Genomic DNA, 12,544 nt, shown 5'->3' with positions numbered 1-12,544 from the left:
TCATAATGATTATGTTACACATAAACTCAGAAGGAGACTAGATTAAGCCCAGCTCCTGCAGCTGAAAGAACATGGATGTCTTTGCTTGAACAAGTAACCTGTTCCATGAAACTACACAGTGTGGTGGAATAAAGCCTGCCACTAAGAGTTCTGTGGCATTCCTTTTCATCTCTATAACATCGTCATGTTAAACAGCTGCATCCAACCAGTTCCAAATTCCAAGAACCGTTACAAGCATCAAGGTGGATATAGCCAGTCTGCCAGGAGGGGGATGAAAAGTGTTTCTAGTTGCACCCATAAGTTCTTCTCCAAAGACTCCTACAGGGCCTCTTACAACTCATGTGAGAGGGAGCTGGCATACAGTTGGTATTTTGCAGAGCTAAGACCTTACAACATTCCAGCTGGAGATGTTTTGCTACTGGATGCATTTTAAAAGATGCAGAGATCCAGCTAGATTTTCACATTCTGCTTGGAGTCAGAAGGCCTGACATGTAAAAATATTTTCTTGTGACTTGCAGGCTAAATGAGATGCATCTGAAGTCTCTGGGAAAAACTAAGTGTGGGGCTTAATCACAAACACATAATGAATACAAATGTTCTGAAAGTGTAACCAGTACTGGACACACTCTCAGCCAGGACACTAGCAAACTTAAAAGAAAAGAACAGTAAAATGTTCTGGCTGCAACACACCCTTGCATAAGTCTGCTTCTCCCTTTTTGTGCTCCAGTATCTTTTTCTCTCTTTGTTTAGCTCAGAGGTATTCAGGTCTTTCCTCAAAGAACTCCCTTCAAACACAAATTGACTTTATGTGGGAGGTTTATATGCAGCTGAAGATTGTAGAAACTCATTGCCTTTACCCGCAAAGATTGTTCTGATGGGTAAAACAGTGGGTTTGGTCTGTATGCAGTCTATTCATATGGTGAGATCTGTGGAGTAAGGACTTTATCTCTCTGTATTTCTTCAGCTCCAAGCCCACTCAGGCCATTATTTATGCAATGATTCTAGGTGTTCTTCAAATACAAGCAACAGTCTTCAAAAAACGGCAAGATTGCCCAGTGTCCTGGAGAGTCTTCGCTTTCTTTTTAGGGCTCATTTGAGATACTTCACCAAAACAACACCCAAAAGCAGCATGCTGGGCATTTGGTGCAGCATGGCTCAGAGAAGAGCATCCTGATTCACACCATTCCTTGAAATGCCTGATAACATATATCTGCTTTCTTCCAGCTGCAACAGGCTTAGTTTGCTGTACTTGATGAAATATTCACCCCAGATGTGCTGCTACCCTGACCCTTCCCTCTACATTTCTACATGCCACCTGTTTGCCTTACCTGTTTCTCCAGGTTTGAAGAAGGTCTTGTCTGTCTCTATCAGAATTACATTCTTCTGCAGCTTTACCAGCACTTTTTTGTGACCTTCAAAGAGCACACTGTACCCGCTGTGGATCAGGGCATGCATAAAAACCATCTCCTCTGGCTGTCAGATGAAAAATTGAAAAGTGCCTGAGGCTGTAAGCAGCTTCATGGGGAAATGGAGGCACCTTTCCTGCCAAACTGGGACAATGCTGGAAGGTTGGGCCTTCCTTTGCTCCAATGTTTGTTGCTATATTCCCAAAACAGCATTCAGAAATAAAATCCTCTTTGTCATCCCCTCCAACTTCCCTCTTCCCCATTCCCCTCCTTTCATTTATTTCACTCCTTTCCCTAGTCATAGTCTTCTCTATGCTCCCCAGATTCCTCTTTCTCCTTCTCTCCCTTTCCCCTTGTCATGTTTGCATTTTTCCACATTTCCCTCTCCCCTTTGCTATCTTCTCCATCCTGCATCTCCCCCCTTTAACATGGTCAGACACAGGAGAGGCTGAAGCCCTCTGGTTTGTAAGAAAGGCAGCTGAGAAAGGTGAGTCTTACGTGTGAAGTGGAATCGTCTGTTTTCTTGGGAATGAACTCTGGCACCTGGATAGGTTGGGATAAGAAGATAGAAAACAAATTTATCAGGGAGTTTGAATCTTATCCCAAATGTGAGAGACAACCTCACTGTTAAACAGCCCCTAAACTTTAGAGTCCAAACTGCACTGTATGATTCTGTCTTTTATCCACTTGACATTACAAGGAGGAGAAGCAGTAACCTCCTGTCTCTGATTCATGAACGTAAGAGTGATCCATCTGACATGTGATTCTTCCACTTCACAGAAATGAAAGATTTTGGTCAAACCAAGGAAAACAGTAAGAAAGTCAGACCTGGAGCTGACCAAGATAGCAAAGGGAAATGAGATACTGGTCAGATGAAAACTTTGGACATTTCAGTATCAGAAAGATATTAAAAGATTCTACATATATGTACGGAAACTACAAACACTGCAAACAGCTGAAGCATAGCTCTACTTCAGAAAACAATTCTGCCAAATGGTGTAATGAACTCCATCACCCAGAGACCAGCCATCCCAGGCACTTAGCTCACCAGGAGAAAAGTTCTTTCTTGCTAACTGCAGACTTCCCTGAGTTTACAGAGCCAGGACTGGCTCTCTCCTAAGGCTTGGCACTGAAAACTTAGTTAATCATTGTTTTGTTGATGCAATAGCCAGAAGTCACTACAGCCCCTTCTTGAGTTGTGCTGAATCTGAAGGGCAAGCGGGACATAGACATGTGTAAAAGTCTGCAAGAATGACACAGAGACTTAGTACAGTGCTGAGGAAGACAATGGCAGTTTGGAGAGTCTCAGTGTCAGACACATCTCCATGGCTCTCCAAAGATGTAATTGAAGTTTCTGTAGTCATGTAGTCTCATGTAATAGTCTCAGTATGGCTAGCTTAGCTAACTATAGCAGGAAGGATGCTGAAGACACCCAGGAAATATCCAGACTGCCTAGGTGAAATCCAGTTCATTATGGGTTCAGCACCATCACCATCCAACACAGCTAAATTAAAGCTAGGTCAATGTCTACGCAGGCTGCAACCCCATCTTGCAGTACAGATAAAGCTTTAGAGCAGAACCACTCTCTCAGAGCTGGAGGGTCAGACCTCTGAGGAAGGATGAAAAGAATTCCTTAGGCAGTGGCTTGCACTATGATATACAAGCATTTGCATGGACTAAACACTGATGAGGGAACAGAAAGGCAGTTTTTTCCAGCAGGTTTTAAGTAGGATAAAATGGACTAATATAGACAAAAAGACCAGGCTCTCATCTGCGCAGGGAAGGATTCCTTACTTTGCTAGGTTACAAGACGCTGCTGTATTTTGCCTTGCACTGGTAGGGGAATACACTTAACCTGTTTGCACAAACCCTTACTGATGCCACGCATGATGAGGCAGAGAAGGATAGTGTGCCCAGAGAGGTGCTAAGCTTCTGTCTGAAGTGAAGGTGAGAGCATCCTCTGCCAAATCAGCAATCACAGCTACACTCACCTGGAAGCTGATGCACTCAAAAGTTCCTGGCTTCTCCACATTGTGTTCCACTAGTGTGTGATTCTGGGCTCCCACCTCCAAAGTGACAGCCAGGTGGACAGCCTCAGGGAGAGACCTGAGGTGAATGACAGCAGGGACCACCACATAGTGACTAGAAGAAAGCAGGAGACATTCAAAGATAATTCAGAGGCTTAGGTAGACAGGACAGAGTCCATCTCTGCTGCACTCATGAAGGTGTAGACCATGGATTAGAGGGGTCTGGAGGCCTGCAGTGAAGGAACTGTGGGGCACAGTTCCCACACCTTCCCACCTTCCTTCCCACACCAGGAAGAGGCATCATGCTCCACATAAAACCAGAGGGCTCCTGTCGCATGCTTGCCACCACCCTGACAGGAGATGAAAAAACACAAAAATTGTTGTTTCTGCAGCTTTTCAGTGTTAGTCCTGCACTAGCAAACACCAGAGTCCTCATCTGCAGTGGTGCTGGACACCCACAGCTCTAACTGAACTCAGTAGAAGCTGCTTCTGCTCAGCCTGCCTTGAGAACGAGGCCATTCATCTCTACAGTGCTAAATGATGCAGCATTTCACCACCACATCCTTCAGTGACAGCCCCTTCCATCAAGCCCATCAAAATCAAAAGGAGATAATCTCACAGTTCCAAGCTTGCTGCAGCTGTGGCTGGGAATAGGGTCAGAGCTAAGAGGAGCACTTGTGCTCCCATTGCTTGGGCTGGGACAGACACTTGACAAGATCCACACAGGAGCAGAGAACAGCATGTACTGATGGGCTGGTGCAGTCCTAAATACCCCGGCTCAGATACTCCTGAGTCCAAAGAGTGGGAGAGTTGCAGTATGGAGACTGCATGTCTCCCAGGCTAATGACATTAACTAATATTTACTTACTTCCAATAACAAGAGTAAAGGCCATGCAGCACAGTTCTCCACCCACATCCAAACTCAGATGCCCATGGTTTTCCAGATCATGGGGTGTCAAAGCACAAAGGGGAAGATGGGGGATTGGTGAGCTCTAATCCAAGTTGAAGTGGATTCACGAGAGAAACGCACCTCAGTTGTGGCTGGTCATGGCATCCCATGACCACCAAAGCTGTGCACAAGCTCTTATCCTCAGTTTGAAGAAGGCATCTTCAGTACTCTGTCTGTGCATCATTAGTGATCCTTCCCTCATCCAGTTTTTAATTAGAGCTTGAAGTCAAAACCTTTCAATCCACCTCCATGCCCTGCATCAGTTTATTCACCCATCCAACCCAAACATGTCTGATCCTCCTGGGTACAGAACCTTCTCCAGGGCTGCTCCTGCATATCCAGCATCAGATTGCCCTCACTGCTCCACTGCAAGGCCGTTCCACATAAACCAAGATATTTTAAGATCTAAGACCCCACACACACTTTAGCTAATCTCTGCCTTACACCACCCCCCATGCCAGTTGTCCAGTCTTCTGCCAGCTTCATCCAGCCATAAGGTATTTCTACCTCACCACAACCACCTATCTCGTCCACAATCCTCCCAGGCACTGCAACCTTGCATTTCGTTTTCCTGGGTGGCAGCAACTGCAGCTGATGTGAACACAGTTTCAACATACTTGCCCTCCACCTGTGACCTTGTTTGAAGGTGAGTGTCCTCACCCTGCCCTGACCCCAGCTGTGTTTTTGCAGAGCATAACCAAAGGTACACAGCATAGAAGGGATTTGCTGTCTGCCCCCTTTGCTCCCAGCTGAAGCAATCCTCTGGATTTACTTTGGCACAGCCTCTGTATGTGTTCAGCATCCACTCTCTTAATGCACAATGTGATGTAACAGGAACACACTAGCCTTTAACCTAGTGCTGACAAGCAGATAATATGCAGGTTTAAAGCACTTTATGTCACTGATCTGTGAGCATATTTGATTCTGTGAATTCAACAGGTTTTTTGAGTTCAAGCCTAAACTAGTGGGAGAAAAAAGCAATCAGACTTCTGTCTGATTTCAGAAACATTACCTAGGCTTTGCATCTCTGAATGGTCAAGTCGGCTGCCTCTGAAGTTAAGTGCAAACAGAAAGACAACAAAGATATAGTAACATGCTAAACTTCTTCCGTTCTTCCAGGCAGGAGTGGGGGCACTGGCAGAGCTGTGTGGGGAGCCCCGGGTTTGTCTGGCAGGAGGCTACAAGGCAAGACTGAAGTTTTAGTAAGAATTAAGTAATACATAAAAGAAAAAATTCAACCCAGTGACATTACAAAGAACGAATTTGCCCAAGGATGTTTCCAGTGAAATCCCAGTAAAGAAGCTCCTGAGGATGATTGAAAATTGTGCCCCATACCAAATATAATAACATGGCACTCCTGCTGCCATCAGCTGTTCTGCATAAGAGAAGAAGGCAGAGCAGACATCTCTCAGGAAAGTAGTAACAAGCCTTACAAAGCCTTGAGGCAAATGGTTCTGGTGTCTGGGCAAACAAAAATTGTCTCCACCCCTTCCACCCGCCCACATCCCAGCCTCAGCCACGCACAGTTTGACTTCCAACTTTTTGGTTTTGAAGCAAAGAGAGAAACAGACACCCTATCAGGGCAGGAGCTGAATAGTCCTTCAGCTCTGGAAGAGAAGGAGAGGCAAGAAAGAAGGCAGCAGAAGCAGGGGTGAAGGGGGGACAAAAGAGAGGCTCACCTTTCTGTGGAGGGATTTGACATGGAGCCAGCTATGTGGAGCCGCACTTTCCTGTGGGGCAGCATCCTTCTCCTGCCTAGAGTGGCTGGAACGCCTGCAATGCTGTAAGAACCTCGGTTGCTTCACATCCGCGCGCTGGTCTGTGGGGAATCCTCAGGGTAGGGGCTGACAGAAACAGGTCAAAACTCCTGAGACAAGGCAGGTTTTTCTAGAGGGGCATCATTGCTCGTATGCCCTAGGTTTCATTTTGTTCTCATGTGCCCCTGCCTGCCCACCCCACAAGTTCCTTGGCTCTTCTTCTAGTGCCTTTGGTGTAAACCGTGCATTTCTGCAAGGATTCAGGTCAGATAAACCGTGCCAAGTTTCTGCATGTGTTTAATTCTGACGTGACAACATCTGCAAGGATGTCTAGTTTTAAGTCTAGTTTTAAAAACTTGTCTAGTCTAGTCTAGTTTTAAAAGCCTCTTCTGGGGGAGTACAGTCTCTTCCCCTTGCACACATTGCATAGGCTGATACAGCTCACTCTCAGATAATGTTTTACTGCTGTCTGTTTCCTACCATTTCCTTTAGCACAGAGCTTTGCTTTGTGGTAATACTGCTTGCTTCGATATCTGCTGTCCTGCCTGCATGCCAGTGCTTTCTGTAGCTTCCTCATAAAGTAATCTAGCCTGGCTCTTGGGGTCCCTGAAAGATAGCTTTGGAGATGATATCTCATGCTTTTATAGCTCATAAGGCAAAAGCAAGGGATGAATTGGAAAAAGGGGAAATGTTAAGAAAATTTTCCAGAGTAAAGAGTACACCCAGGGATCATTAGGAGCAAGGGAGATCTGGAAAGTTCAATCAGTGAGTCTTTATTGCACCTCCAATCCTTACGGTCCAATGGCAGGGAGGAGGTACCATGAGACATCCTAAGAAGAAAAATCAAGACACAGTTGACATCTATTATCGGCTCCCCTGATATTAGCAGCAGACAAGCTGCTCAAGGCAGCTCAGCAGCCTTCAAGTGTGACAACCCTCAAGGCTCCTGCCCAACCGGACTTTGACTCCCTCCTGCCAGGGTGTTGAGCCCCAGCAAAGAACTGCCAACAGTTCATTTCCCTGCCTCCAGCTGTTCTAATTGTTCCAGGTTCTGCCCTCCTGATGCCACAAAAGGTGCCACTGGCTGACCCTGTCTAGCAGCAGTAAGCAGGAGGAGTCAGTGATAAGACTTCTCAGGGTAATCAAACCTCTGTTTTCACCAAAAGCCAAGGGCAAAAACAAATTTTGTCTGCTACCCAATACTGTTCCCATTGCCAAGCCTGCTGTGTTGTATGTTTTCTGCTGATGTGGCAGGAAGAGTAAAGTGCCATGGATAGATCTCTGGGAGGTAAGGGCCATCAGTTACATCTGGCTGAAGAACATGGAGGGATACAAGACTGAATCAAAGAGAGGATCCTAAAGTCTGATCTGGAGAACACATTTTGATGATCTGCAGAAGCCAGCTGCTTCTTGAATGTTGGCTCTTCTTTGGTCTTAGTTGCTAGCTGCAGTACTTTATAAGGTGGTATGAAGCAATACAAACAGCTTCTTGGTGTTATCCATGTGTGCAGCTATGCTAGTAGCCACAGACATGTGAGATGTGGATTGAGAGAGCAAGGAGAACAAGTGTGTCAGGAGCTGAAGAGCAGGTGCTCGTGAGACTTTGTGTCCAGGACATGAAATTATGACAGTGGGAACCATACAATGTGTGGCATTGGTTCTGAGCCCAAGAATAGGTCATAAGACAGAAAGCAGATAACCAGACAAGCGAGCTACTGATGAGACCTAGTGTGGTCCAGTGAAAAGGCCAGAGTTTCAGGAAACTTACAGCGTAGTCCAAGCCCTGCTGCTGACCCCTTGTGTGACATTAGGAAGCCTTTTCACCTTAGGTCAAGCTTATTTCATTTCCCCCACTTTATCTCAACTTTCAGTCTTGGGATCAGTGGCTGTCTCTTATTGTATGTGCATGCAGCATGTAGCACAGATTCAGTGGTCATGCTGCAGTACTGGCAGATGGGAAGAGCAGTGTTATCTGGTCTCACTGGCATCATGACACTGGAATGGAGGGACCAGGAGTCTTATTAGGGAGTATCCAAATCTCATGGTTAAAACCAATCCTCCTAAGAAGTCAGTTTCACCTGGGATCTTTTTCTTTTTGTAGGAACTATGCTGTGGCAATACCATCTCAGCTCTACTACCCCTTCTCAGAGAAAGTGTGCCTCCAGCTCAGCAGAAAAGAAGCAGTCCCAATCCATGTGGCAGTAACCTTGGAAAGCAAAGCTGAGAATCAGACTCTGATCACTCAGTCTATCTCTCAGCTCACATTCTTTCATTGCACAAGCTTCCAGGTGAGGAGGAGATTCTCCAGGGTTGTCAGTAGGGTGGATACCATATGAGTTCTGCTGTTGCTGGACAGGAAGGCCAAGGATTGTGCCTTCCTGTGGGCACATTTTAATCAAGCACTGAATCTTCTGCTTCAGCATATGTACGGCTGACAATGCCCTTCCTGCTCTGGAGCCTGACTGATATTTTACTCTTCTTGTGGATTTTTTTTTAATTTTTCCTTAGAAAACATTCTGAAAAGTGCTCTGAGAGCTTTCAGGGCAAGTAGAAGGGGAGCAATATAAAATCAGTATAAAAATCATTATTTCAGAAGCCTGTGGATCCAGAATCCTGAATGATGGTTAATTTACAACTATGCCTGCAGGTCCCTGCTCCTGTTGGAAACCCAGATGAAGTGGCTTTCATTGTCATCACGTTCCTAGAAGCCAGCTCAGAGTTTCAAAAGAAGCAGAAAGTCCTGATCAAGCACGTAGACAAGAAGACTTTTATTCAGACAGACAAACCTGTGTACAAACCTGGACAGATTGGTATGGATAGAATTCCATGTCTTATGAGAGAAAGAAAGATGCTCAGACCACAACATATGGGGTAGCCACTATCTCTTGGAGCAGGCAGCTGAGTGGTGCCTGCTCTGCAGGCAAGACAGGCCACAGCCTTGATCTCCCTCTACCATTCCAGGCTGTGCCTGTTTTGAAGGATTTGGGGATACCTCCCACCCATGTCAGCATGGCACATCTTTTCTCCAGTACTAGCCATGCTCAGACAGCATGCCAGTGTGAACAGGACTTGTGTGTTTTGGTTGATCTATGAGAAAAGATTCACGCAATAATGTGTTGTATTCCTGAGTGCTCCTGTAGATCCAGAGTGTGTGACTGCCCTAAATCCTTCTCTCTCCCACAGACTGTCTGCCTCAGAGGATCATAGCCCTGCAGGCCTCATCACCACTCTAACACAGTTCAGATCGCCACAGGGCACAACTGTTTTCCCCATGTCTCTCCATCATCTCTGCTGGCATGACTCTCACTGCAGGCAAGACTGACTGCCCCATTGCAGGTCCAATGTCTAGAAAAAGTACTGTTTCTCACCAGCACAATCAGCCTTCTCAGAAACCCCACATTACCACTCCAGTCTAGCAGGTTTCTAGCAAGTGCTAGGTTTCTAGCAAGGCTGAGATCTCATAGCAGGTCTTTGAACATAGGGCCAAGAGTAGCTGGCTCTGAATTCTGCCCACACCTTCTAAATGAAGCATATTGGCACATTTTTCTTAAGAATCCATCCCTATTATTATTAACGGACTTGATTTAATTTCAGCCAGTCCTGTTTTTCTTTTGCTCTGTAGTCAAGTTGCGAATCGTAACCTTGGATCAGAACTTTATTGCCAGCAGTGAACCGGTAAGTCAAGAAGGGAGAAACCTTAGTAAGTCTGAAAATGGTATGTGCTGCCTCCAAGATTTCTGGATCAATTCTTGCCACAGCCAGGAGATCATCTGTGGATATCTAATCTCAGTCTTGTTTTGGGTGCTTACAAACAGCATTGGGCACAACCTGCTACACAGATACTGCTCATGATGCTGGGACAGCACCTGTGAATTGTTTTGGGAAGACTCATGGATGGCTGGGAGACAAAAAACTCAGGGAGGCGAATGGTAACTTACATAAAATCATCCCACCAATAGCTCTGTTCTTTCCTTCCCACAGCACCGCCTGGTGGAACTAAAGGTAAAACACCTACTATATAGAAAGTGGTGGTCTCTTCTTGCCTTGGGGAAGGCGAAGGGTTGGAGATGATGGTGGGGAGAAATGGATGCAGAAAGCCATTTTTCTCAGAATGAATGGGAACAGTCCTTGACCTCTTGCCCCTCTTTCCATTAATGTCCACACAAGTTTTGCAATGCACGGTCATGATATCTATCAAATAGCGGTTCCTGCAATAAATGGCGGGTGTCACTGGGCAGCAGTTACCTCTCCACCAACTTTTCTGGAGTGGCACAGGACTTTTAGTCCTTCCAGGCTGCAAAATGGAGATTTGTGAATACCTTAAACAGTTCTTTAAGGACATTTTTATATTAATCATACAGAAAATAAAAGTTTGAGCCATTAATGTTGTGGCCATAAAGCTAGGGAAAATTCCCAAAATAGCTCTCAGGGGTTTTTTTCCTTATAATCTCTTAGTTTAGTTTGAATATTGTAGGTAAAATATAAACTTCAATTCCCTGAGCTAAGGAAAGATGCCTGAAAGCAGTGAAGGGTTTGTAATAACCCACACAGGAAGGTCCCAGTTCAAACTAGCAATGGACAGTAGCTAATGCACATTTGCACACCACACCAAACAAGCAATCAATACAGAAACATAGTTTCTCAGACACCTACTGAAATGCTTTATGCCAGTTTATATAAATGTAGTGCTATGATCCAGCTTCACCATTTCAGACAACAGCTCTCACTTATTTCATGTGTTTATAAAGTGCCCATCAACTCGTCACTAAGTCCTTCCTGACTGGACAGTGCCACTGTAGCCAGAGTTCTGAATCTTTTATTTCCAAGAAACAGCAGTAGGAGAATGCTGTCCACCATGGACTAACCATCATAATCAAAAATGCCTCCAAATGCCCCTGCAGTCCCACAGCCCCTGCTCAGCATCCCCAGGCTTTACATCCTGCATTACACAGAGAGGCCTGCATGAACTCCTAAACTCATTTCCACAGACTTTCCCATGAATTGGAGATACCAGACACCACTGTAATCGCTTCTAAGTTGTTCATGCCTTAGGCAGTATGTGCTATCAGGATTGACTCTCTCCACAGTGACCCAAGAGGCTATGCCAGCTTAAATCACCACAGTGCATCTTTGAGAGAGACCCCCTGGACTATCAGCAGTTGCTGCATCTTAGTGAGACAGGCAGGCAGTAAACCACAGATTTGCAGCAATCAATCAGTGAGATAATGGTATCAGCCAGAGAGCAGTAATATGATAGACTGACTTTGTGGATTACAAAGAAAGGAGAAAACTGGGACCCACTTGAGCGTTGTAGCTGTGTCATAGACCTGGGCTCTCAGGACAAGAGGATATGGGCTTAGACCATGCTGTCATAGTTCAGATATACTTCAAAAAAATCTCTCGGAGCCCCGGAAAATAACCGCTCTCTACTACTGCCCATGCAGGACCCCAAAGGAAACCAAATTGCACAGTGGCTGAACGCTACCCCTTTGGGAGGCATTGTGGATCTGTCCTTCCCTCTGGCCGCAGAAGCACCAGTTGGAGAGTACTTCATCAAAACGCCTGACCGCACTCATACCTTCAGGGTAGAGGAATATGGTAAGGGTCTCAGTAAGCCACAGCAGCAGAGAAAGATGCATTCTCTCCAGACCCCTCCCCACACATACACACAGGGGTAAATGGGCCTTGCAACTGTGAACAGCTGAGCTAGTTGTGCTAGTGTCTGAGGTCCTCAACTACCTGCCAGTAGGTGTAATCACTGACATTCATTCTGTCCTTATAGCTTTCTCCTGTCACATGTCCTGAGGAGGGATTGGGGCCCTATCCCACAGCTGTGATCTGTGAAGGAAGCTATGGCTCTCTAGTGCCACCACACCCTGCTGGCTGGGCTAGCAGTGCATTCCTACCAGTCCCTGTTCTGGTCATGTCAGAATGAGGGAATGAAGGGAGAGATTTCTTTTCTGTGAACACCCATCTGGGGAAGACTGGGATAAATGAGTTCTCTCTCCCCACTGCATTATATTTCTCTTGCTTTCTCACAGTGCTACCCAAGTTCAGTGTCTCCATCCAGATGCCTCAAGTGGTCACCATCTTGGAGGATAACTTCCGTCTCCAAGTCTGTGGCATGTGAGCTGACTTATCTAGGCAGAAACTGCATTCTTACTGGTTTGAAAACTTGAAAACTGAACAGTTATTAATAATCGAGCTCAAAATGGTCTCTGCTAAGCCTCCCCCTCCTTAAAATTTGGTACCCTAGTATCCACCATTAAGGAATTCTCCTGGAATCCCACCTTTCACTGTCTTCTCTCTCTCTACTTTGTCTGTGAGCCTGAAAGTGTGACAGTGGACCCCCTCAATGGAGCGTGTACCCTACAGCACTGTACTTTACTGCACTGAGATCAGCGC

The 12,544-nt window shown here is 45.7% G+C and overlaps 2 protein-coding genes across 7 annotated transcripts in view; one reads left to right on the top strand and one right to left on the bottom strand.

Annotated features, from left to right (window-relative positions):
- Positions 1–4,204, bottom strand: part of LOC112992427 (alpha-2-macroglobulin-like protein 1) — a 32,182-nt gene extending 27,978 nt beyond the window's left edge. Inside the window, 5 exon segments of the mRNA XM_064522132.1 lie at positions 858–871; positions 1,329–1,473; positions 1,905–1,949; positions 3,398–3,548; positions 4,053–4,204. Of these exon segments, the coding sequence (XP_064378202.1) occupies positions 858–871; positions 1,329–1,473; positions 1,905–1,949; positions 3,398–3,548; positions 4,053–4,120 (423 nt within the window). The 5' untranslated portion in view covers positions 4,121–4,204.
- Positions 4,205–5,933: 1,729 nt separating this feature from the next.
- LOC112992430 (alpha-2-macroglobulin-like protein 1) overlaps positions 5,934–12,544 on the top strand; it is a 28,454-nt gene continuing 21,843 nt past the window's right edge. For 4 of the 6 annotated variants that reach the window (XM_026115500.2, XM_026115497.2, XM_026115502.2 and 1 more), the window contains exons 1-7: positions 5,934–6,165; positions 8,241–8,427; positions 8,787–8,949; positions 9,762–9,814; positions 10,121–10,141; positions 11,584–11,737; positions 12,181–12,265. In XM_026115500.2, the coding sequence (XP_025971285.2) occupies positions 6,083–6,165; positions 8,241–8,427; positions 8,787–8,949; positions 9,762–9,814; positions 10,121–10,141; positions 11,584–11,737; positions 12,181–12,265 (746 nt within the window). In that variant the 5' untranslated portion in view covers positions 5,934–6,082. Of the gene's footprint in view, positions 6,166–8,240; positions 8,428–8,786; positions 8,950–9,761; positions 9,815–10,120; positions 10,142–11,583; positions 11,738–12,180; positions 12,266–12,544 lie in introns of those variants that run through there. The other 2 variants (XM_026115498.2, XM_026115503.2) reach the window with 2 other exon arrangements.

This window comes from Dromaius novaehollandiae, chromosome 1 (assembly GCF_036370855.1).
Source record: "Dromaius novaehollandiae isolate bDroNov1 chromosome 1, bDroNov1.hap1, whole genome shotgun sequence".
Lineage (NCBI taxonomy): Eukaryota > Metazoa > Chordata > Aves > Casuariiformes > Dromaiidae > Dromaius > Dromaius novaehollandiae.
Note: the sequence above shows the minus strand (reverse complement) of the source record. Positions and strands in the feature narration are given on the sequence as shown.